The 22,868-nt window shown below is 35.9% G+C and overlaps 1 protein-coding gene and 1 pseudogene across 3 annotated transcripts; one reads left to right on the plus strand and one right to left on the minus strand.

Moving 5' to 3' along the window:
- Positions 1-1,095: 1,095 nt before the first annotated feature.
- Bma-dapk-1 (Protein kinase domain containing protein) lies at positions 1,096-21,356 on the minus strand (the record flags this gene model as incomplete). 2 transcript variants are annotated; one of them, XM_043082778.1, is made up of 29 exons in its annotated part: positions 1,096-1,231; positions 1,315-1,506; positions 1,580-1,827; positions 2,156-2,398; positions 2,617-2,755; positions 3,004-3,287; positions 3,708-3,896; positions 4,112-4,164; positions 4,443-4,620; positions 4,961-5,187; positions 5,451-5,576; positions 5,713-5,935; positions 6,072-6,149; positions 6,742-6,840; positions 8,762-8,860; positions 9,417-9,515; positions 10,695-10,793; positions 15,511-15,609; positions 15,684-15,782; positions 16,104-16,304; positions 16,566-16,673; positions 17,151-17,258; positions 17,868-17,954; positions 18,753-18,954; positions 19,098-19,173; positions 19,438-19,561; positions 19,806-19,944; positions 20,678-20,902; positions 21,232-21,356. In XM_043082778.1, 29 exons carry the CDS (start codon positions 21,354-21,356, stop codon positions 1,096-1,098), a joined length of 4,305 nt encoding a protein of 1,434 aa, XP_042938712.1. The 2 variants fall into 2 exon arrangements, with proteins under 2 accessions (XP_042938712.1, XP_042938713.1); XM_043082779.1 differs by lacking the exons at positions 15,511-15,609; positions 15,684-15,782; positions 16,104-16,304; ... (7 more) ...; positions 20,678-20,902; positions 21,232-21,356 and adding an exon at positions 12,739-12,858.
- Bm18274 lies at positions 11,440-11,586 on the plus strand (annotated as a pseudogene). Its single transcript has one exon. A coding segment is annotated over exon 1 (147 nt).
- Positions 21,357-22,868: the final 1,512 nt, after the last annotated feature.

A 22,868-nucleotide genomic window follows, 5' to 3' on the forward strand; every position in this document is an offset into this window, starting at 1 on the left:
CAAATACCGGAAATGAGAAGGAAAACCCGCGGTTGAAGTAATAGTAGCGATGATGGGTATGAGCGGTGTGGTGTGAAATTAAAAGATAATTAAAAAGATGGTACGAATACCTGAGATGATTCGATTAACTACTGGATTAGCATTACCATTTACTATAGATATAACGCAGATCAAAGAGTATTTCAGAACTTTCACCAAGAAATTTAGTGACGTGAAAATTATTCACGTATCACCTAACTACTATTACGGGATGCAAGTTTTGGTGGAATAATTAAATCGCTAAAACAGATGAGTGAGTAAGTTTCAACTCGCTCATCTCACCATCTATCATCTAAGTAAATCACATTGTCGTGTTGTAACATGGCATGTTCTAATCATTTGCTGAACATGTTACAGTTAGTAAATCAATTCGAACAATTAAGCAACATATTTTACATTAATACATGAGTATAGGTCACACGTTACTCTCGGGATTTCCAGATGCAATATGTAAGGAATGGAAGGTTAAGAATGAATGTCACAACAATTAAAAGGTATAATATCTGGTCGGGAAACAAATCAAGGATACCTCTCTAACCTAAGTTTCTTCTTTCTCTTCAACTACTGCAAATTTGTACAATAAAAAAGACTTGCAAAACGATCGAATGCGTCAATAAGTTAATCAATTATAAGAAAAACGAATTTGAAAAAATGAATTGAGGAGATAGAAAAGAAGGAATAGCACATTCGAAAGAAAAAAAAAACGAAGTAAGGCCTTATCCAAAAATCAAAAAATCCCGGAGTTTATTAGTATTATGAGGATCCATTCCACTGCAACAAAATGAAAATGATAAAAACTATCCTTGAACAGTTATCTTATAGCATTATAGATATAAGCAAAAAAATTTAATTGAATTTCTCAGGAAGAACTGAGATTAAAGAGATGAATAGAAACAGCTGGAGTGATGAATTTGTAGCATTATATGATAGCAGGTACAACGAGCAACTTTAGACAGTTAGCATAGAAACTTTTAATTAATAATTAATAGAAACCAATAGTGATACATTTTAATTAATTTAAATCATTCTAGTTCCAAACAACACTTGCATCTCCCGCTATCGTGAAAGTGTTGAGGCAGAGCGTGGATCAGTAGTCGATTGCGTTGAAGAAACTACACCCGAATCACCGTATTCCGTCAGATGTACCACAGGTTGCTCATCCATCGGAGCAAACAGATACAGTGGTACAGTCCTGTGAAACAAAAGTGTTAACTTGAGTCTTTTCTCGAAATGTGATTTATAAAAATTTTAGATAGCTAGAGAATGAAATGAAACCTATAAAGCGCATCTCGAGCATCCTGTCTTCCAAGTTCCTCGAGAACAGTACATAATCGACCAACGGTTGCTGTTTCTGGGCATTGCAATGCCCATTCCGCTAAGAGTTGATCGGTTCTCGAGAGACTTTGTCCTGTTGAATCTACTTCCGGCAGCTGATCTGTCAGATTTAATTTCACCGCAAGGATAGACCTAAATTATTGATTACATCAAGGTTAAATATGTTAGAGTAAAATGGCTTCAAATAAATTTCAACAAAACCAACCAATCTCTACCCATGGCATCTGATGGATCCAAAAGAGCAGCTAGTTCACAACGAGATGCAAGTTGAAGCTGTGCAACTCCAACGTCGATACCAAGCGTTAGCAAAGCAGCTACATCGCGCGATCCGAAACACACAACATCTGTGAACAGCTCATCACCTTCCTGATTATTACGAATAGTTAATGATTCCGCCTGCTGCATAGCCATAATTGTTTCCGGAGCATAAACTGCCGGATTTGAAAAGTGTTCCTGAAATATGATGTTTAAGCTAAATAGATCTCTGGATTTACTAACATTTTTTCATAAAATCTAATAGAAAGATAAGAGAAAGATTGGGAATGAATGAATGAAGGTGAATACGAAGCGTATTTCAATCAAAGCATCAAACAAACCAAAGTTCTCAACCGGCTAATTTAGCAAACTTAAGAACAAACTGTGTAGGTGTGACATGAGCCTAACATGGCATGAAAGTACATCTCACTAGTGTACCTTAGGAAATTTTGGTCGAATAATGTCAATCTGAATTATGAATTTGTGTGATTTAAAGGAGTTCAAACATAACTATATGCAAGCTTACTCGTAGGTGCTTGGGAGAAAGAAAGTGTCGTTCAAGCGAAATGCCCGGTGCTACTTCCTGAGCTGTTTGTTCCACAAGATTCGTTATATCTTCTAGGAAATAAAAACATGATGTGGCTATTTCACATGGACCGCGTACTTGAATTTCGACCGCATCACCGTGTAAACGAACTAATGCTTCCATTTGGCCAGAGCTCATTTTACTGCAACTATTCCATTGCATCAGATCTGCGTCCATCGGATCCTAAAAACTGATCACATCTTGTAGAATCCAACATACACAAAAAAAGGAAACACTGATAAGCTTAAGTCAAGCATCTACAGAAAATAATAATTTTATGTAACTGCTGCAAGCTTACATTTTTCACTGTTTCAAATTCCCATGAATTGATATCTTAATAAAAAAACTGAATAGATTTAGACCTATATTGAAAGGAAAATTCGCAATAAACACATTATGACCTGAAAATCATGCATCGACCGACGTAACGCAACCTGTATGCGCGGAAAGGTACTCTGAAGTGAACGCTCCATTCCACGCATTGGTAAAACCCGTACTCCGCCATAAACATACGTTGGTCGATCCCGTTGCCAAATATCTCTAAAATGTACTTATTAAAACTGCAAATTTTGACCTGATAAGTGACTAAATTCCGATTACTACAAAAAAAAGGGGATTTTGAAAATCCCAAGGAAATTACAGCATAAAAAACTAACAAATGAAATTTACTAATTAAATTCACAGTACCATGAATGCAACAATCCAACTGTACTTTACATGGATTGGAAAAAATCCAAAATGAAATATAATTTTTTAGAAAGTAAGTGAAAAAATTATCAAAAAGTTACTTTGGAGGATCTAACACATTAAAAGCTGGGAATTCAAATTCTGCTTCACCATCAGAATCAGTAGGCGCACACAGTTGCAATGTGTCCAAAATCCTTAATAAATCTGCTGGGTCCGCAATTTCCGGATATATTGGTGCGAAGTCGTCGATAGAATAACAACCATTTATACGACAATGTGACAAGAATTCTGCGGATAGGAGATTACCCAGCACATGGGTACCAAGCCATTCTGGTGACAATACGACATAATCCAGTTCTGATACCTCATCCCGCAGATAAACGACCTAAAAGAACTCAAATCTGATTCTAAGAAAACTGCATTTCTTCTTTCACTTCGAAGTAACTACAATAATTACACGGCAAATGGTTAACTCTTCGCACTAATCGTGCAAGAATATAATCAATTGCACACCTTACGTCATACTAAAACAAAACACATAGTTTCACCCTAACTTCCCATAATTTTTTCCTCTATTTTCATTCATTACCATTATTACTTTCAAGTCTACTAACATCCACGACTATGTAGCCTAAAGACAAAAAATATTCAAAAATTCCACTCCTATGTTAATGCCAATTCAATATTTAGAATTAGAAATATGAAAGTAATGACACCTAAGGTAAGCAATTAAAGCCTATCACTTTATTATCTAAATGATAAAATATCAAATCCAAGAATCATGATTTTCGTAAAAAGTGATAACCTCGCCAATAAGCTGCAGTTGCTGGATTAATTGCCTGCAGTGATTATCACCTGCCAGTGAATTCACCTCATTCCGTACCAAAGTAGTAAAATGTGGCCACGTTATCACCGGAAAGAAAGCGTGTTGCTTACGCACGCCAGAAATGTATTGTACTGTAGTGTCCAATAAGCCCAAAGGCTTTTGCAACCGCTGCAAATGGAGTATATTCTCAGATAAGTAATTTCATGAACTCACAAGTGATAACTTAAGAGGTCCTGATGAGAGACAGGTTTAAACTCTTCAGCTATTTACCTGTCACTTGTTCGGTTCACACATATCTTCCCGTTCAGAGAAGTGCATGTGCACTGGAGACATTGTGATACTTAAGTGAACATTCTTCTAAACAGTACGAATGACTGACTTACCGAAAGTATAAACTCGCGCGCTTTTGAAAGATATATTTTGAGTGATTTCATTCCTACAAATGCGTATTAAATCTTTTAAAATATTAAATGCTTATAAATTCTCATTAATCTCAATAGCTGCCTTACGACATATCATATCATCCAGTCTCGATTTTTTTAATTTCAACTTTCAGATCTTCAACATTTGATCTTTGTCATATTTAGCAAAGCTACGCTAGTAGTAATTCTATCAATTCCGTCATATGTTGAAAAAACGATGAAAGATGCTTTTCTCAAATATCTAAGATATAAGGAATATTTTCATTCGAAAATTCAAGTTTAATAAAAATACCTGGACAATTATTCTGAGTTGAGTTGAGTAGAATGAGTTGATCGTGTATATCAAAGTGCGTTTCAAAACGTAAACGAACAGTTTTCAGCATTGCTTCACCATCCGATGAAACGTAATCACCATCGCTATTCCGCAGCGGAAAAAGTGCTGGCGTCGCATGACTACCAACTATTACTACCTATATGAAAAGCATAACCTAATTTTCTATGCCGAAAGTCAAAAAAATCAAATAATCGAGGATAGGCATAATTTCATGATATAAAAAACTGGGAAAGTAACTTAGCAAGCATCTATCTATCTTAAGCTATATCATTTCTAATTCTTGTATTCAATCAAAGTGTATCATCTTAACTATTTGATACTTTTGACGAATGAATACAAGAATTAACTAAAACAAGAAAAAAAAATTTTTATAAAAATGACGAAAAACTGACAACAAATAAAACTCCTTGAAATTTTGGAATTCAGTTCTATCCTATTTTTATGCAAAAATGTAATGCTTATGAACCGACTGTTACCTTGCTTCTTCGGGAAATGATTCCGCAATGTCCAATCGGTTCACTTGGGGTAACCCGTCCTTTCAAAAAGTTCATCCAGTAAAGTACTTGCTTGTACTGTATCTCCGTTGGATCCGTACAACGATATACAATTACGTGAACACAATCAGTATTGCCAACGAAATGATCGTATGCCATGTGGTATGGTTCATAACCACCGAATTCCCATACCGAAAATTCACCACATCCTGAAATGCTCACAGTACCACTATTCGAAAATCAAATTTGAAACTAAGGAAAATATTTTTGGTAAATTGTGGCGTTGTCATACATTATGTGCTAATTTCACATTCTAATCCATGGTGCTTTGCAATAAGTTGGAAAGCAAAGATATATATGAAATTTTATTGAAAACTAAAGGGAACTAAAGACATAGAAAGTAAAGAGGACATATACAAGAAATAGTCAGAAATTGATATGATAAATTCAGAAATTTTAACTCAAATCATACCTTGCAACGTGACATTCTGTACATCAATTCCACGAGTATACTGCAAGTGCGGTACGGCTCGTCTTCGACCACTTTTCATGTTGTTATTCGATTCCACTGAATCATCAAACGAATTGACCCCTTCGTCTAAAAACAAAATCCAATCCAATGACCTGAGTTGTGAAAGTTTTAGCAGTAATTATCTTCACTTAGATGTAGCCAAGTTTAGATGACCTGCTACTAAGCGTAGTTCACGTAATCTGCTCTAGCTAAAGTGAGTAACCTTGTGAAGGATTTGATGCAGTTGTTGAGGAGGAAGGAGATGGATTATCTGAAAAACGTCGTTGGACGGCCCCAATTATGGATCCAATCACGCTGCCACTCTGGAGGGAACATATTAATCGGGTTTTACCAACACCAGCATGTCCGAATACTTTCAGTTTAATTCGACGTAAAGGCATTTCCAGCGGGCATAATTGCTCCACGTAAGCATCACGTGTCTGGTCCTAAAAATGAAACAAACTACAGTACGACACCACAATACTTTTTCCAATGAAACGGAAATAAAAAGATATCTTATTTAAACCTTCTAATTAAGAGATGAACAAATACGATAGTATAGTTTGAAAAAGAGAAACTAACTAATTTCATTTTCGCTAAAAGTGTACCAATTTGTGTGTGCTCTTGAGCTAGAGCAATAATTTCAGCTGTAAGTCCGTCCTGAAATTAAAGGAAATAAAAATGGTCGAGCCACAGTGGTAGAAATTATCACCAGCACTTTAATTACTCTTCAATATACAACTGTCACTCTCGACAAAAATCGGTTAGTTACCACCTGTTATAAAACGGAAATCAAATAAAACGAAACAAATGCTCATGAAAAAGATATTTGCAGGTAAAAATTGAGAGAGACGGAGGTAACGTGTAGTACCCGAGGGACAAGAAAATTAAGTAAATTAAGCGGCACACACCTATCCGTTCCTCGGATTGGAAAGGATAATGATGGCACGACATGGTACCTGTTTGTAAATTACCTTGAGGAGGAGGAAGAAATTGTGACCAAAACTTGAACAGAGGAAGCATTTATTTGAGAAGAGAAACACTCACTACGATCATTAACTTTTCTATTATTCACCTTTCAATTCTTCTCCATTAACACATGCCTTTCCTGGACTATCTAATAAATGGGTAACGAAGATTAATGGAGACAAACTTTCACCACCACAATTTTTCTGCTTTTAAAGTTTAGATTTAAAAATAGCCCCCTGTAAATTATAACATTTCCAACTTATAAAACAAACAGCTCCAGTACCTTATTTTTTCGAAGAACGTTGGCACCAAATAAGCATAAACAGCGAATAATTTCAATGTGACCTTCTTTGGCGGCGATATGCAATGGTGTCAATGAATTCTGAAATGAAAAATAACCCTAGAAATTACGAAAGGAATGTGCCATCCTTTAATTTCATACAAGTTGCACAAATTTCTTAACACCATGTACGCACCATAAGTATCACATGTGAAGTGATAATAATTTTAAGGTCATAACAAAAGGAAATAAACTGATCACTATATGAATTATATAAGCAAAATTCAAGAAAAGCAATCAAGTAGAGCAGAAAAATCCGTTAATTTTATTTCTTTCCTGAACTAACTATTGGTAATAACAAAGCTGGCACTGCTAGTTTCCAGAATTGTCAACCAGTAGAACGAGATCAACTGCTCATCCTGTCAATTTCATAAGTTTAGAGCAGTGCAAAGGAGTACGGAAACGAAAGATTTTAATGAAGTTGCTGCATTTGAAGAGAATGACCGGAACCATTAGCATACCGTATGCGACACGATGTATGGCGAACGGGACATTCAGAGGTATTGGTGACAGTGTTGCAGTGACAGCTCGATGAAATAACTCTATCGATCAGTTAGTTAAAAAGAATGCAGAACAGAAATTCATTGACCATTGAGCAATTACTTGTTGCAGAAATGCGTTTTGGCCTAATGTCTAACGGAATCACGTCAAAAATTAAGTGATAGCAACACGTTATACGATAAAAACAGTACAGAACGTGACAATGATAATGAGGAAAGGAATGGTTCGACGAATTACAACGGATTTATGACCGTTTAATTTAATGTCGTTGTATATCATCAAAAAATACAACCAATAAAGTGACTGTAATAATTGAGCACAGCAAAGTACGAAAATTGCCGAACTTATAAGTCAAACATGATAAGGCAGAGGAAATCATTGATTGATGCGATAAGTTTACTAGCAAACGGTGAGTAAACACCTTCCATCACTATTACCGATGAATAACTCATTCAAAGGAAGAGTAGGATTCTCTTCTCATCTTAATTTGTGCCAGTTTTTATGTTCTAAGGAAGAATTGGAACTAGAAAAAACTTAATTTCAATACGGACTGCTAAATATTCAAATAGTTGAGTTGAAAAAGTGACGGCAAAAGCTGATCGTTACTTCTTTTTTTCTTAAACTTTCACAGTGACGATATATCGTCTACGACCACTGACTTGAAAGGTATAACAGAACAATTAATTTGGAAAGATGAGCGCAAATGGAACTAAATCATCCAGTTTATCCCTCAGCTCATATCCAAATTAGGTCAAATTTTCGCTACTTTCACAAAGACGATTTCAAATTAAAAAAAGTTCATTTATCTGTCTGATAGATCAGTTATACTTAAGAAATGGACTTGTAAGATTCGTATACCACCTGCAAAACTTTTGAATGAGAAAACAACAAACGATATTATTTTATCGCTTTCGTGCGACAATATTATAGGAATTTTCATCAAAACAAAATATTTTTCCAAATGTATTACTGCTAATGGTTATATGTCTTCACAACTTTCATCGCTTTTTTTCATCTCTATCGTGTTTCCTCTGCGATTTTTCATTTTTTGTCATTAATTATCGCTGTCAAATATATCTATACTACACATACACACACACACACACACACATACACATACATACATACATACACACATACATAGATGCACACACATACACATACACAGATGCACATTATATGGGTAGGAATATCAACAAGTAGCCTTCGTCACAAAATAGGAAAGGAAAGAAAGCAAAACTATGCGGAAGGGTTTTTCAACTTTCATTTGAAAAACTCTTCTGTTCGTTCACATCGATAATCTTCTCTTCACTGCAAATGAGTACTCCACGATAGGCTCTTAGATCAATGGCCATGCAATAAGCAGTGTCAAATACTCTCTTCAGAAGTAATGTCACCTTCTAATCTCAGTTCAGTGCAATTTTTTGGATTATCTATTAAAAGGAAGAGGAAAAGATCGAACCTGGTTAACAACGTCAATGACAGCACCAAGATGACAAAGCGTTTGAACAGCCGACAGAAGTCCAATGCGAGAGGCGATGTGCAGAGCCGTGTCACCATTCTAAAAAGCACACTTCTTTTTTAGATTTGGAGAATAACTGAAGAAGAGAGAAGAAAAGAGTGAAAAACAGAGAGACGGCATGGTGGGTCGATATCTCTCATTAACATTAACAGGTATCTCTTTTATATACAATAACATATGCAACCAGCATCATTCTTAAAAGAACGATAAATTTTGATGTAAGCGAGACTGGTTGATGTATTCAGTGAAAAATAAGGAAGGAAGTGAGGTGGAAATAAGTTGCAGCATTTTTCAATAGAAAACATCTACCACCACCACCACCACCGCTACTGCCATCACCACCGCTACCGCCATCACCACTGCTACCGCCATCACCACTGCTACCGCCACCACCACTGCTACCGCCACCGCCATCAAAGGAAGGGTCGAGATTGAATAAATGACGGACATAAATAAATTTCCCTGACCAATCATCTCTGCTGCGACATCGTCTGCTATCAGCACAGCTTAAGTGGACCCAGGAACTTTTTGAAATCTTGCTAATTCTTGAGTCATTGACATCTCGCCATGCAATATAAATGTATATTCAACCAACCTCATCCTGCACATCCAATTTGCAACCTTTTGTTATCAAAAGCAATGCAATATCAATATGCGAACGTCTCAAGGCAAGATGTAGCGCTGTTTGTCCGACCTGAAAAAAGCGTTAAACATTTTTAAACAGTTAAGAATTCGAAGCAACTTGGAGATTTTTATCAAATGCACTGAATTGCTTAGATTATTAATCAGTCAGATTTTTCCCAATTGAAAACGTACAAAAACTTGTATAAGTAAACTTGCATGACATTCTTAAATCACTAAATTTCAATAATTCAGAAAGATTGTCCTGTATAGGTACTTTCAAGAAAATACAAATAAATATATACTCAAAATATTCTCTTTTCTTTTATAAGCTCTAGAAATTTTAACAGAAAATAAAGGTATTTTTACTTTGTCTAGCATGGAAAGAAATTCATGTCGTGAATGATTCTGAGAGGAAAAAGCTAATGTGGTGGAATAACTTCCGGGAGAGAAAAGATGGCAGACAGAGTCAATTATAGCGCTAACATCAAACACATTACAAGAAATAATTAGTGAACCCCATGTTATCGACTTTGACAGTCTCTAGTGAATGACATTATCGGAAAGTGACAAATTTTTGAAACAGAAAATGAAAACGTATTTCTTTTTTTTTTTTATAGCAGAACTAAAAACGAATACAAAAATCATAGAAAGCAAGCAGCAAACAAATAAAAACAAAGTACCAATTGGAAAAAAGGAAAAAAAGGATTTGGAAAGACTAAAATTCAAAATAATTTCCACCCATTCAAATCAATAACTATTACCCAAATCAATAACTACTATCCAAATCAATAACTACTACCCAAAACAATAACTACTATCCAAATCAATGACCACTATTAGATCGCCAATTAATTTATGCAGGCTCATATGTTTCAATATTTCTTCAAATAAGTCAGAAAATCAGTAAATCCATCTTTAGAATAGTCTTTCTGTGCAATCATTTACCAAATACGTTCGCTTTACCAGATAGAAGGTAGATTAAGAATTATGATAGTAAGTTAGGTGATTACAAACAATATTCCCTTTAAAATTATTCCACCTTGGATCTTGCCACTTTAAACTGCTAGATAAAACTTCCTACAGTTGAGAAATGTCGTACATTCTTGTTCTAAGAACTTTATGGGAGTTTTAGCATTTAATAGCGCTGACCAATATGTGATTTCAACTTTGTCGCATTGCACACTTTAATTATGAACAAGAAAGAAGAGTGCGGATGAAGAATTGTGCTCACAAATTAATACTAACTAACCTGGTCAACAGCATCTACCGGTGCTCCGGCATCCAGCAAAGACTGGACACACTCCACGTGGCCACGAGCCACTGCACAATGCAAAGCCGTCTCGCCATCCTGGAATGGAATCGGTTAATCAGCCATCAACGTATTCTCTCCACAAACCCTTGCAACACTCTAAAAATTGATCCTTGAAGGAGGAAAGCACTTAAAGTGCAACATAAACTTTTCTTTCTTCGGGATGTAATGTCGCCGACAGGACTGTCTGGTTATTTCAGAAGTGAAGATTACATGTAGGAAAAGAGAACCACAAGGAGAGAGACACGTAAGGCATAATGGACAGGACAATAAGCAAAATTTCATGATGAAGCCTGCAAGTCGCAATCCGGAAAGTATGTTCCTGAATCAGCGAGTGCACACACAAGGCAATACCAAACACACAAACATTACTTCCAAAATTGATTGCTTTTAAATTGTAAACAATGACTAAAAGTTTCCCACATAGAAATGTCTAAAAACATTCCGTACATTTCGATTATTTATTTTGATGTATTATTTAATAGCTCCGTCCTTAATCAGTTTGGCAAAAAGATTACATTTGCATCTTCCGCAAATGGTAGTTAGTTTATTACCTTTGCATAGTATAAAGTATTCTTATATAAATTCTATACTTTCCATATAATAAAGCTATTGCTAACGCACGTATTTAAAAATGTTATAAACTTCGTAAGAGAAAAAAAGCACTCCTGTGATGGAGAAATATTTGAATCTAAAAGCTCATTATCAATATCGTGTGCTATTTTATAGGCTGGGAGATTTTTATGAGTTGTTTGTTGATGATGCTATTAGAGTTGTGAAGTTGCTGAATATAGTGCTAATTAAGAGAGGTAATTCGTATAGGCAACAGGTGTTAATTTGAAATACAAACACATAGTAGTGAATCTTACCTTCATAATTTAATAGATTTAGGATTAAAATATAACAAATACTGAAAGTTTTCAAATGCTCTTGAACTACTCCATCCCTATTTGAAATTGGTTGGTCAATACCTGTCCGCACCGTTGCTATCATTAGTATCATTGTACAGAGAAAATATTACATGCGATCAATTTTTAATCAAATAAAGAACGTTGACATATTCATAGCAAACACAACTAAAGGAAATACCTCATTCTAGATAAACATATAACTTCACTTATTCTATTGATGACTATCAGTCCATCCGGAATTGGGTCGTATCGGTCGTCTCTTGGCAGTCAAAAGGATGAGGAAGAAATGATATTAACAACTGAAGAGACAATTTGAAAACTGAAGTTTACCTGATGAAATATTCAATGATTCTCTTCCAGTACCAGTGCATAACAAACATAACAAATATGTGTTCCACAAAAACAAAGAAAGGAAATAAGATTATATACGGTGCACAGGGAAAAGTGCTGTAATTCCGAACTAATTTAGTCTTTCTGATGCCACAAATATTCAACCATAAGAAGAATAATGAAAACGAAAGAAGCAGAAACTGATCAATAACAAAAACTCTACGAAAAGACTGTCAAAGTGTCAAAGACTGTCAACAGCTCTGTGTCATCAGCATGGTCTTTCACTTCAGTGCAATCTGTGAAAGATATTCCTTCATGTATCTATCCAGCTGTCTACTATTCAGCCAATCAGTCTTCAGTAAATGATCATCGGACAGAGTCCTCATTTTCATTGATGAAGGTTAAAAGAAGAAAGAAGCAATTGAGACAACGGAAAGAAAAATATTCATTTCTCTGTTACGAAAAGATGAAATGAAGACAATAAAGTGACTTACTTCTGGTGATTTTTCAAAACATCAAGGAGTTGCTCAAAAAAACTTTGCCCATAAAAGTTCGTAAAAATTGCAGCTAAATATGTACATCATTGAAACTTCAGATAACATCTCACCGTACTATGCCTTGCAGTCATTCGCAGAACTGTCAAATGAATACTTTTTATCACTTATTATCGACCGTTTTTACAGACACTTACTTGATCAGGATAAATTACCTGAATAAAAGTAAAGGTCCGTTAAAGGACTAACCGTTGCAGAACTACAATATTGATCCCAGTCTTGATGCATATCAGTAATGAGTGAAATAAATTTCGTTGTAACGGGTGTTAAGCGTGAACACGGAGGTGGTGAGATAGTACCAATCTGCATTGATCTCGAGCCACTAACACCTAAGAGATTTCTCGATTCTTGGACCGCTCCATACCAGATATACAGCTGTGTACCAAATATGAGCAACAAGGGAATGCATTTGTGACGATACAGCAGCCTGATCAGCGATCATCGGAGCTGCAGCTAAATGGAATGATATGAAGCGTAGAATGGTGAAATTACCTCGAATCACGTCGATTCACGGACTGCTCAAATTCACGACTACGTTGAATTCCTTCAACGATTCTTAACCACAATCGCACCACAAAAGCAAGAGGGATGACCAGGTAATGGATACAAATATCTGATTGGACGATGGGATTCTCATGTCGAAGCGATAGTTGTGTATGCCGAAGAGTGAAAAAGTGAAGGTGAAAGGTCAAGTATATCAGCATAGATTGACACTCTAGATTGTGTTACGCCAGAGTAGAAATCTAAAGTACTACTGGTTTGAAGGGTGAAAAATTCACTATCACCATGGAGATTTTCACAAACCGCTGTTACTACCCATCTCTCCTACCAGTGCTTGGAATATCAAATTCATCTTTTATCCTCCTTGGTTAGTGCACTGAGGATGTCACAATGCAGTGAAGCTCTACCGCGGAGCCAATTATTGTAAAATTATGTAGTGAGATAAAATATGCAAATAAATGTTTTTATTGAATTAAATTAAATGTTGCTCACGGGAAAGCAACCCGGGTACAAATATGTGATGAAGAAAAAGTGGAAGTAAGAGTGCACTATGAGTATGTGACAAAAATGCATGTGTTCTCGATGAGAAAAAGAGAAGAGGGGAAGGAAAAAGTCTGGATGTCAAGGAAATGATAAGCTAATGGGTGATCAAAGCGGATAAAACATTTTTAGATGGAACCGAAGTGTTCCGGAGAAAGAACGAAATGATAATTCGAACGCCATAATGGACGTAGTTTGCCAATGAAACAAGGAGAACAGGACGTTCTTCTGTAAATAATTGGTGATATCAGCAAAGAGACAATTATTTCATACTTTTATTATTATCACCATTAAATCACACACCAAATCATACCGAATAATTGTAATCCCTTCATAAACTGGAAGAAATATCGCCACTGATGTTAATCAACTATCATTAGAAAGGAACTACTGTGAATATCTCTCTAAACCGGTTAATAGAAATAATCCGGCTAATAGAAACTCTCCATGAAAAGAAGGGAATGAACAGACAGATAGATAGAGGAGAAAGGAGGACAGTAGACAATCTTTATGGCTGCATGAACAATAAATTTGAATACAAATGGACAGATCTACATCTATCTCCATGCTCGATATGTGCATAGCAGAGGCATAAATGAAGGTAGTTGGCCTTAGGCTGTGCCTCCTGCAGGAGGAGAATAGGCTCAGCTCAGTGGCCAAGGAGAAAGGAGAAGGCATTTCGATAGAACAAGCGGCGGCATATCATCTCATCAACCAGTTGTCATAGTTACTCGTTGTTACTAGAAATAAAGTGAAATGAACTTTGGGAAATCCATTCCACTGAGAAAGTTGTCCTCAAATTTCATCTAATCCAAGGTTGACGACCATTGCGTCATCCCGATGATCATCATCAATTAAAATGATCTCAGGTGTACGACCCATCCGAGTACGTGGGAATATATCCCTGATAGAGCAACCTCCAGTAAAGACACGTGGTAGTAGTCATAAAATGATCAGAAAATTCTAATTTCTTCCAAACAGAAAAAGCAGCAATGAACGAGAAGAAATGTTCATCGATTAAAGCATAACTAAACAATAACTGTGCTGGATAAGTCGAGCAAGTAGTCCTCAGTCAAGTTTTTCGTCAATTTGTCCCGGAGGAATTCTCTTATGCATCTTTACTGGATATCATTCTATCACCGAAACCACACATCAAAAAAAAAAAAAAAAAAGCAAAATAGTAATTCATGGAATTTTACTAAGAAAAGAAATTTATCAAATAGCGCATTGGCTAAGACCCCACAAATTTTGAATTTAAATCTGAAACTCAAATCTACAGCATTTCAGATTTGATTATATCACAAAGGGGCTTAGGCTTCAGAATTAAGAATAAGATCTTACTCTTAATTCTGAAGAACTGTTTATCCAACCCTTCCTGACAGAATATTGGAACGTCTTTTCTTTTCAGCCCGACAGGTATATTATAACCTTGAACTTTTAATATTTTCATGGTCAAAGTTTAAAATTTGAATGGACATAGCCACAATGACACGTTAGCAACACATAGCAACACCAAATATGTCAACGAAAAAACATAAAAGCATAGAACAACTATTTAGATTAGAAAATGAGTTGAATTTTATCTATCTAGAATTTGTTGTAATTTATGGATAATGTAGCACAGACGTGAGAAGATGACATTTACAGAAGCTCTGCGAGTACTTCCAAATGAAAAAGATGTCATGGTGAGTGGATGGATTGCCTTTTTCAGACAATTTTACAAAATTTTTCGCTCTCTCTTTCTTCTTCTCTCTTTCTCCGAATCTTCCAGAAACAAAGTAAGACAAGAGTAGTGAGCTGCCTTCAATTTTATTTGCAGTTAGAATTTCAGTGAGAATTGACGGAATGTAATTTCCATTAAAAATTTTTGTCATCCTGATATTACAGAGATCACTGGCACAGATAGAACTTCTAACGAACCTGATTTTTGAGATGAACAGGTGGGTTAAACCTGCACAATATCTCGAGAAGTGCTGCATATCCATGCCAGCTTGCAATGTGCAATGCTGTCTCGCTATGCTGCAATATCAAAAAAGTAATAGAAGTTAGTGTTCTATTTGCAGAAAAATACTTGAAGAAACATTCAATTATACCTCGTCCTGCAGCGATGAGTTAATTCCACGTTCTAATAACAGTAGCGCCGATTCAAGTTGTGCATAACGAGTTGCTACATGCAGTACACTTTCTTTATTCTGCAATATTCCACAACTCAGATCAATCTTATCTTCTCCAACCCAAATATCAATATCAACAATTTTAAATGGCTGTTTTTATTTGATAATAATCGGAAGTGAGTACTCTAACAATAGTAACTTGAGCATTCTACTAGGAACGACTGAAAAGCATCAGAAGGCAGCAAAGGCAGTCAAATATTTATTTCAAAGAATCAAAAAGTTTCTTCTAGCTAAACAGATAGCCACTGGAAATTCTCTGCTAGCGAAACTATCAATGAAGCTATTATCCATAAGTAAAACAAAATACAGAGCATGAATGGACAATAAATCAAGCCAAACCTTATTGACAGCATTAATGTTGACACTTTCCTCGTTGGTAATGTAACCCACAATATTAGCATGACCATTTCGTGTAGCCCAAAACAGCGGAGTGTCACCCCGTCCATCCGCTGCATCCAGTGCAGCACCCTTCATATGCAAGTAATGCACAACGTCAAATTGTCCTGCACCTGCGGCTACGTGTATTGCTGTCTCACCCATCTGAAGCACTCCTAACAAGAACAAACGAACCGATTTCTGTTCAGCTATATTAAGCTTCACTGATATTGAACAGAGAGATTGTTGTTGCATAGGAAATCGAAATTTACACTTTTTTCATTTCGAGAAAACTTTAACTTGCAAGAAGTGCTTAGTGTGACCTGTGACCTAAGATGTCATAAACATTGCTGGAATGTTCAGAGTGACAATAAAGTGGATGATCAGTGATAGTACCATGTCAAACCTTATCTTTATAAACCTTACTCGATTGGCGATATTCAAATTGATTCGATGAAGTACAGCCAATTGATCAAGTCCTGCCAAATTACCTTCCTCGCATGCAACCAGCATTGCTGAGACAATTAGTTCTTCCTGTAGGTTGGTAGAAATCACAAGTAAATCACGTCATTATATGGTAGTAAAGTCGTACAAAACATGGAAAAACAAAACAATGAGACTGGAGAGAATTTTGCAGAAGCGAAAACTGAGACAGATTTCGACTTATGTCCTTTAAAGTTACCTTAAGTGCTTCAGCTAGGTGAGCAGACCATTGGCTCATTTCATTTCTTTCAGTATCCAAGCCTAATTAGGTGTAAAGAAGAGTAAGACACGGGATAAGCAACTGTAACACTTGACGAACACGTTAGCACGGCTAATGTAGCAGTGCTACACGTTATTTCACCTTTTTTATAGTCACTTTCAATCAAAGACTATAAAAAGAACTCGGACACATAATGCAAATACTGCAGAAATGATTGCGGTTAGATTGGACAGCACGCAAACGAACACACTTCTCTTGTTCATTTGCAGAAATTGAATCTCGAAATAAGGTGGGTAAGAGGAACTTACAGGATCGAATCGTGAACTGACCGACCGACCAGCTTCCAAAGCCTTTCGAACGGCGGATCGTGCGTCTGCGGTCATTTTATTGCAGGCTATTACAATATCCACAACTCTCTAAAACACAGCTCTTCGTTGCTATTCTAATTCAAACCAGAAATTAAAACAGAAGCAAATAACTTTCTTTTCCTAATATGTAAACAAGATCAAGGAATCCGATCGTTCAGCAAACAACCAGCTTTTCGCGAAATAAATTCACAGTATTTCAAAAAAGAAAAAATATTGTATGATGGAAAGAAAATTTTCATGGAAAACGGAAAAATGGAAATTTTTCAAATTCATGAGAAACTGAATAGTCTTTGCAAGCTTCGAGAACTAGTAAAAGGTGCTATTATTTTTTTGCTAAATTTTGCTAAAAAAAAATCCAAAATCCTCTTTCGCCTTTCCTTTGATCTCATTTCCGTTCTATTAGATATCTGAAAATAAAGAACCAAGAAATTCTATTCTACTAACACTTCCCACACTTCACTATTACATTCCCATTTACTCAAACATTTTAATTCTCTAATTTAATCTCAAAGAAAAAGAGTCAATTTTACAAGGAAAAATGATCAGAAAGATTGTATTCAAATTGGTGTCATACATAAGTCTCGAAGTTGCAAAAAGAAATATAGCAATAGCTGGCTTATGTCATTTTACTGTAAGATTGAATAAATAAATAAATACCCTCCATCTTAAACGTATTTTGAAAGAACGTATTTGTGCCATAGAAATCATCGAGTACTGGCGAACATCATTAGCCAATTCATCGGGCTGTAAGAAGATAGCAATTAGATCATAGATGAAAAGATGAGTAAATAGTCAGTGCTGTTCATAGACGATCATTCTATCACCTAGTAATAGTCTTATCGACAACAACAACAAAAAATCAAATATTTTGATATACATTGTCGTTACATTGTCGCAAATCTAATATTTCACTTTTGAAGGAAGAATTAATAAAAAAATAATCTGGCAAATGAAGTTTGCACTTTGTAAAATTAACCTAATTCAAACTTTAACATTAATCTTTTAATTTATTTCCACTTTTGGGGTAGCGAAGAAAGTTTCAGATCAGAATGAACTTTTAGCGTCAATAATATATTTCTATAAAAGAATTGAAATTTTGCAAGTCCGAAAATTCTTTCTTTCACTTTCTCAACTTTCATTTTCTGTTCCCCTTTAATGATTGACCGTTTTTACTGAAATCAATCTGGACTAACAGGGAAAGGATGAACAGCTGTGTATCCATAGGGTTTCTTAATATCAAAGACTATTCAACTCTTTGTTGAATAGGTTAGATTTTGATATACCTATTTATATGTGCGTATACAGGTGATAAATGAATCGAGCAAAAGATAACGGAATATCCGACATTTCTATGAAGGTGAAATAACACTCGAAGAACGATCAAATCTTGGATGGCGAATAATTTCTTAAAGAGGAATGAAATTCCGCATACGCTAACAAAAACTTCCTTTATATTCTTAGTTCGATAAAAATCTCCAATCCGAATAAAACAGCTTTTGATAAAATAAGAAAAAGGTGCTAAAAAAGTGATGAAGAACGTACGCCTCGAATCCAGGGATGTCCAAGACATTCATCAACCGTGGCTCGTTTACGCTGATCCCGAACAAAAAGGCGACTAATGAAATCTTTTGCATACGGTGAAATATGTTCAAAATAACGCTCGCTGAAGTGATAATTTACAGCTGATATATTTACAAACGTTTCATCGCGCGTTTCACCAAGAAACGGTGAACCACCACTTAACCTGAAATTTTTGAAGAGAAGTGACAAGCTTATCGGTCAAACATATAAAGAAAGCAAAAGTAGGATAGCTGTAGGATTTGTTTGTCAATGAGATATACTGAGCTTCTTGCTGAAGAAATCTGTAAAAACGCATAACAAACTAACAAAATATAGGTGACAACGCCCAATGCCCACATATCGGTGGCGGAAGACAAGGGTTCATAATTGACCACTTCGGGAGCTGAAAAATTTAATCAACAAATTAAACAACAAAAAGGAATGTATAACTGTCATTTCGAGAAAGAAACCTTAATTACCTAACTTATAAAACTTATTGAAGGACGGTACTGATGGATGCCATGTATGCAGCAGCATTAGTGTCATAGAAAGAAAATGTGAATATAGAACCATTTGTTATCCTTCTATATCTCAGTTTCATTCAGAAAAGTAATTGCAAATAATTGTTCGCTGAAGAACAACAAGGAGGCAACTAAAATAAACTTACCCACAAATTCCGGTGTACCTATCATATCTTTAACAACGGTTCCCGGCAATATCCTTCTTGAAAGACCAAAATCGATGAGCTTAATTTTAGACTCGCCTCTCCTCCTGAGCATTACGTTCTCTGGCTACAATAAAATTTAATTCTTTAAACTGGAAAGAAGAAAGCTCGCTTGAACGACAGCAGTCTTTAGACAGGGTGGAATTGGATTAGTTGACCAGGATCGGATGAAGTGTTCAGTATAATTAAAGATATGAAAAATATCTAATAATAATAAAGTTCCGCAAATCTTAAAAGAAAAAAGTATAACTCTCGAAAAGAAATTTTTGAAAAAAAGAGTAAGGAGTGGTAGAAAAGTGAAACAAATTTGCCTTAATATCCAGATGAACGATATGATTATCGTGCAGATGTTTGATAGCAAGTAAAATCTGTTCAATGAAAGCTGCTGCTTCAGTTTCACCAAGGCACTCTTTAGCTGAGACATAGTCGAACAATTCACCTCCCGACACTCTTAAAATTACCCAAAAAGTTTAATTGAATCTATTTATAATCAATTCATTTCGATTTTTGTTTATTCGCGGATTCACCGCCTCAACAAAAACTTTTCTTTCACCTCTCCCCTTCTCCTTCTCCCAAGAAATCCTACTCCCGTTGATAATACCATTCAGTTCTCCATATCATCTAATCGTCTAAAAACTTTTTTATATTACAGAAAGATAAACAGAAATAGTTTGATAGTATAATGTGCAATGTAACTCTCAAATTATCAATAGTGATATCATGAATTGTTATGATAAGCGGTATGGTTCCTTTTTGCCAGCTCACTGATAGCCGGCATAAAATGTCAGATATCAGATATTCACTAAAAGATTTCTGTCACCCCACCAACTGGAGATTCAGATTCACAATGAAAACATTCAAAGAAGGGGAGGAACTGCGGACTAGATGAAAGGGACCGCTGCTGTAGTCGCATTGATGCACTGATCACTCCACTTGCTTCTGTTGACAATATCTTAGCTCCAGAGGAAGCAAGGAGAACTTAGCTTCTTGGACTCCAAACTTCACGTACCCTGCCCGCACCTTCAATAAAGAGAAAGTCTCGGTTCATAGCAAATATGAAGTTAGCCAAGTTAGCACCACGAAGTAATAAACAAATAATGGTTTGGTTAATTTGACGTTGAAATGTCACTAGCCCAGTTTGATAAGTGATACCAATAAGATTATACCTAAGTGAAAAACTTACAGTTCCAAGACCAGGATGACGTCAGAAGAAGTTTCGTACACTTCAAACAGTTTAATGGTATATTCATATCCACCGACAGCTCGCAACACATCAATTTCTCGTTCGATATTACAACGTGTAACGCCACGACGAGAGGTAGCGTAGCGTCGTTTTTTGATAAATTTTGCTGCGAACTGCTCACCAGACGATCGATTAATCACTCGTCGAACAACCGCGAATTGTCCGCTAAAAATCACGTCATAAAAACGGATATAAGCATTAATGTGGACTAACCAAGTGGTCTTTAATGACCTAAAAAGAAAATTTTCATGATATCAAACCGCTTTTAGTAACATTGTTTTAATGCCATCTTTGTTGATATGCATTGTTCCGGAAGGAAAACTAAGTTTCTATGAGCAAAGCTTCATGTTTTGACTTTGGAATACTCTTCCGAGGAGTTAGTGCACAGATTGAAAGTATAATGGAATGAATAATAATGGACAAAAGGATGCTAATCACTTATAACAGGAACGGAATCACATTTGCGTGAAAGACGCAGAAGCAGAAGCACTTACTTCCCGAGTTCTTCCGCAATTTCATAACGTTGTTCGAATGGTTCTTCATTGAAGCGCAAGACTGAAGCGTCGAAGCCAGAGCTCGAGCTGCTACTACTGACTTGGCGGTGATGAGCATCTCTCATAGTTCACCTAATCTACCTTGTCGCAATTTTCATAATACTCACTTCGTCCACTTATTCTCCTCAATCGACGACAGTACTGCGCAGTGCAATACTGCCAGCTGAACAAATATCTACCTTTGAAATTATATGCTTCCTACTGAATATAGACGTGAGGTACGTCTGTTGTTTACCTTGTGTCCAAGTTATGTCACCAGTAACTGCGTTATTTTCTCGGGAAAAATACCGAGAGAGATATAGTCGATTCAGTATGCGATTCAACGGGAAGGTTTATCGATTACAGGACATCTTTATCAGTAAAATGACTGTTTTCAAGTAGAGTTAAGGAAGATGATGAGTTGAGTAGAAGGAAAGAAAGTATAAAATCAACCAATCGCTAACATTATCTCTTCCATTAGAAGCTGAAAATTTGCATATTTAGAAATAAATAACCGCGAAACGCTATACAACAAAAGTGGTCGCATGCATGATAAAAGGAACAATTAATACAGACTTTGCTTAAATAAGACATTTTCGAGACTTTGCTTTGCCGTTTCATCTTCCCGCTTTATTCACATGCTGCCATAATAATTAGAAATAGTAATTGTATTAAGCTATCAGCCTACCGTGTCACATCCCTCTTTAACACAAGAAATAGCTGATATATTTTTGATCGAAGCTAAGTGATATACGACGTAAGCAGCAATGTGATGCATAAAGTTCAAAATTAAATTCTCTTTAACTAAGAATTATAAATTATTCAAATTGGTAAGGAATCATATTATGGGCAATGATATGAAGAGAATTACCACGAATCTACAAATTATGACAATTAACATTTAGTTTTATTAATTGTGAATTTGATTAGAAGGATTTAATTTGATTGAATTTCATTCGAAATTTTTCAAGAATTCCAGAAATTTGAAACGTTTGTATTTCAAGAGTAGCACAAAATGAATGAGTACGGCTACCTGTGAAGAAAAGCAGGAATGGTAGTGATGACACGTCAGCAAGCGTATCAATCAAAGTTTTAATTTAGACTTTATGTGCAGGTGCACAGGAATAAACCGACAATCAGTTCTTAATTTGGTTTGATAAAAAAGACAGACGCCGTCAAATTTCGTTTAATCTATTTCTATAGAGACAAAATTGAGATGAACGCGTGAGTGTGAGTTACTGATGAAATAATTTTGCTATGATATTAAAACATACCCACACACACACATACATACATATACATGCATGCACAGACACAGACACCCGCATCTCGTATGTCATTGAATGCATCAATCAAACAGGAATAAATAAGGCACCGTGACAGAAGTGAACTGCGGAGTCAACGAACCGTCACGCAGATAACGCATGCGGTATTGCTGAAGGTTCCGAAATTTATAAGAAGTCTAAATGTATTGTATGCATCCGTGTATCATGGTTGGGAGGAGGAAAGAGAGAAGAGTCTCAGTCTCGGGTTCAGTCCCGAGCAGACTGCTTGTGATATCGGTGAATGAATCGGTTGACAAGCAGGTAAGTTGCGAA

This window comes from Brugia malayi (genome assembly GCF_000002995.4).
Source record: "Brugia malayi strain FR3 genome assembly, contig: Bm_008, whole genome shotgun sequence".
Classification (NCBI taxonomy): Eukaryota; Metazoa; Nematoda; class Chromadorea; order Rhabditida; family Onchocercidae; genus Brugia; species Brugia malayi.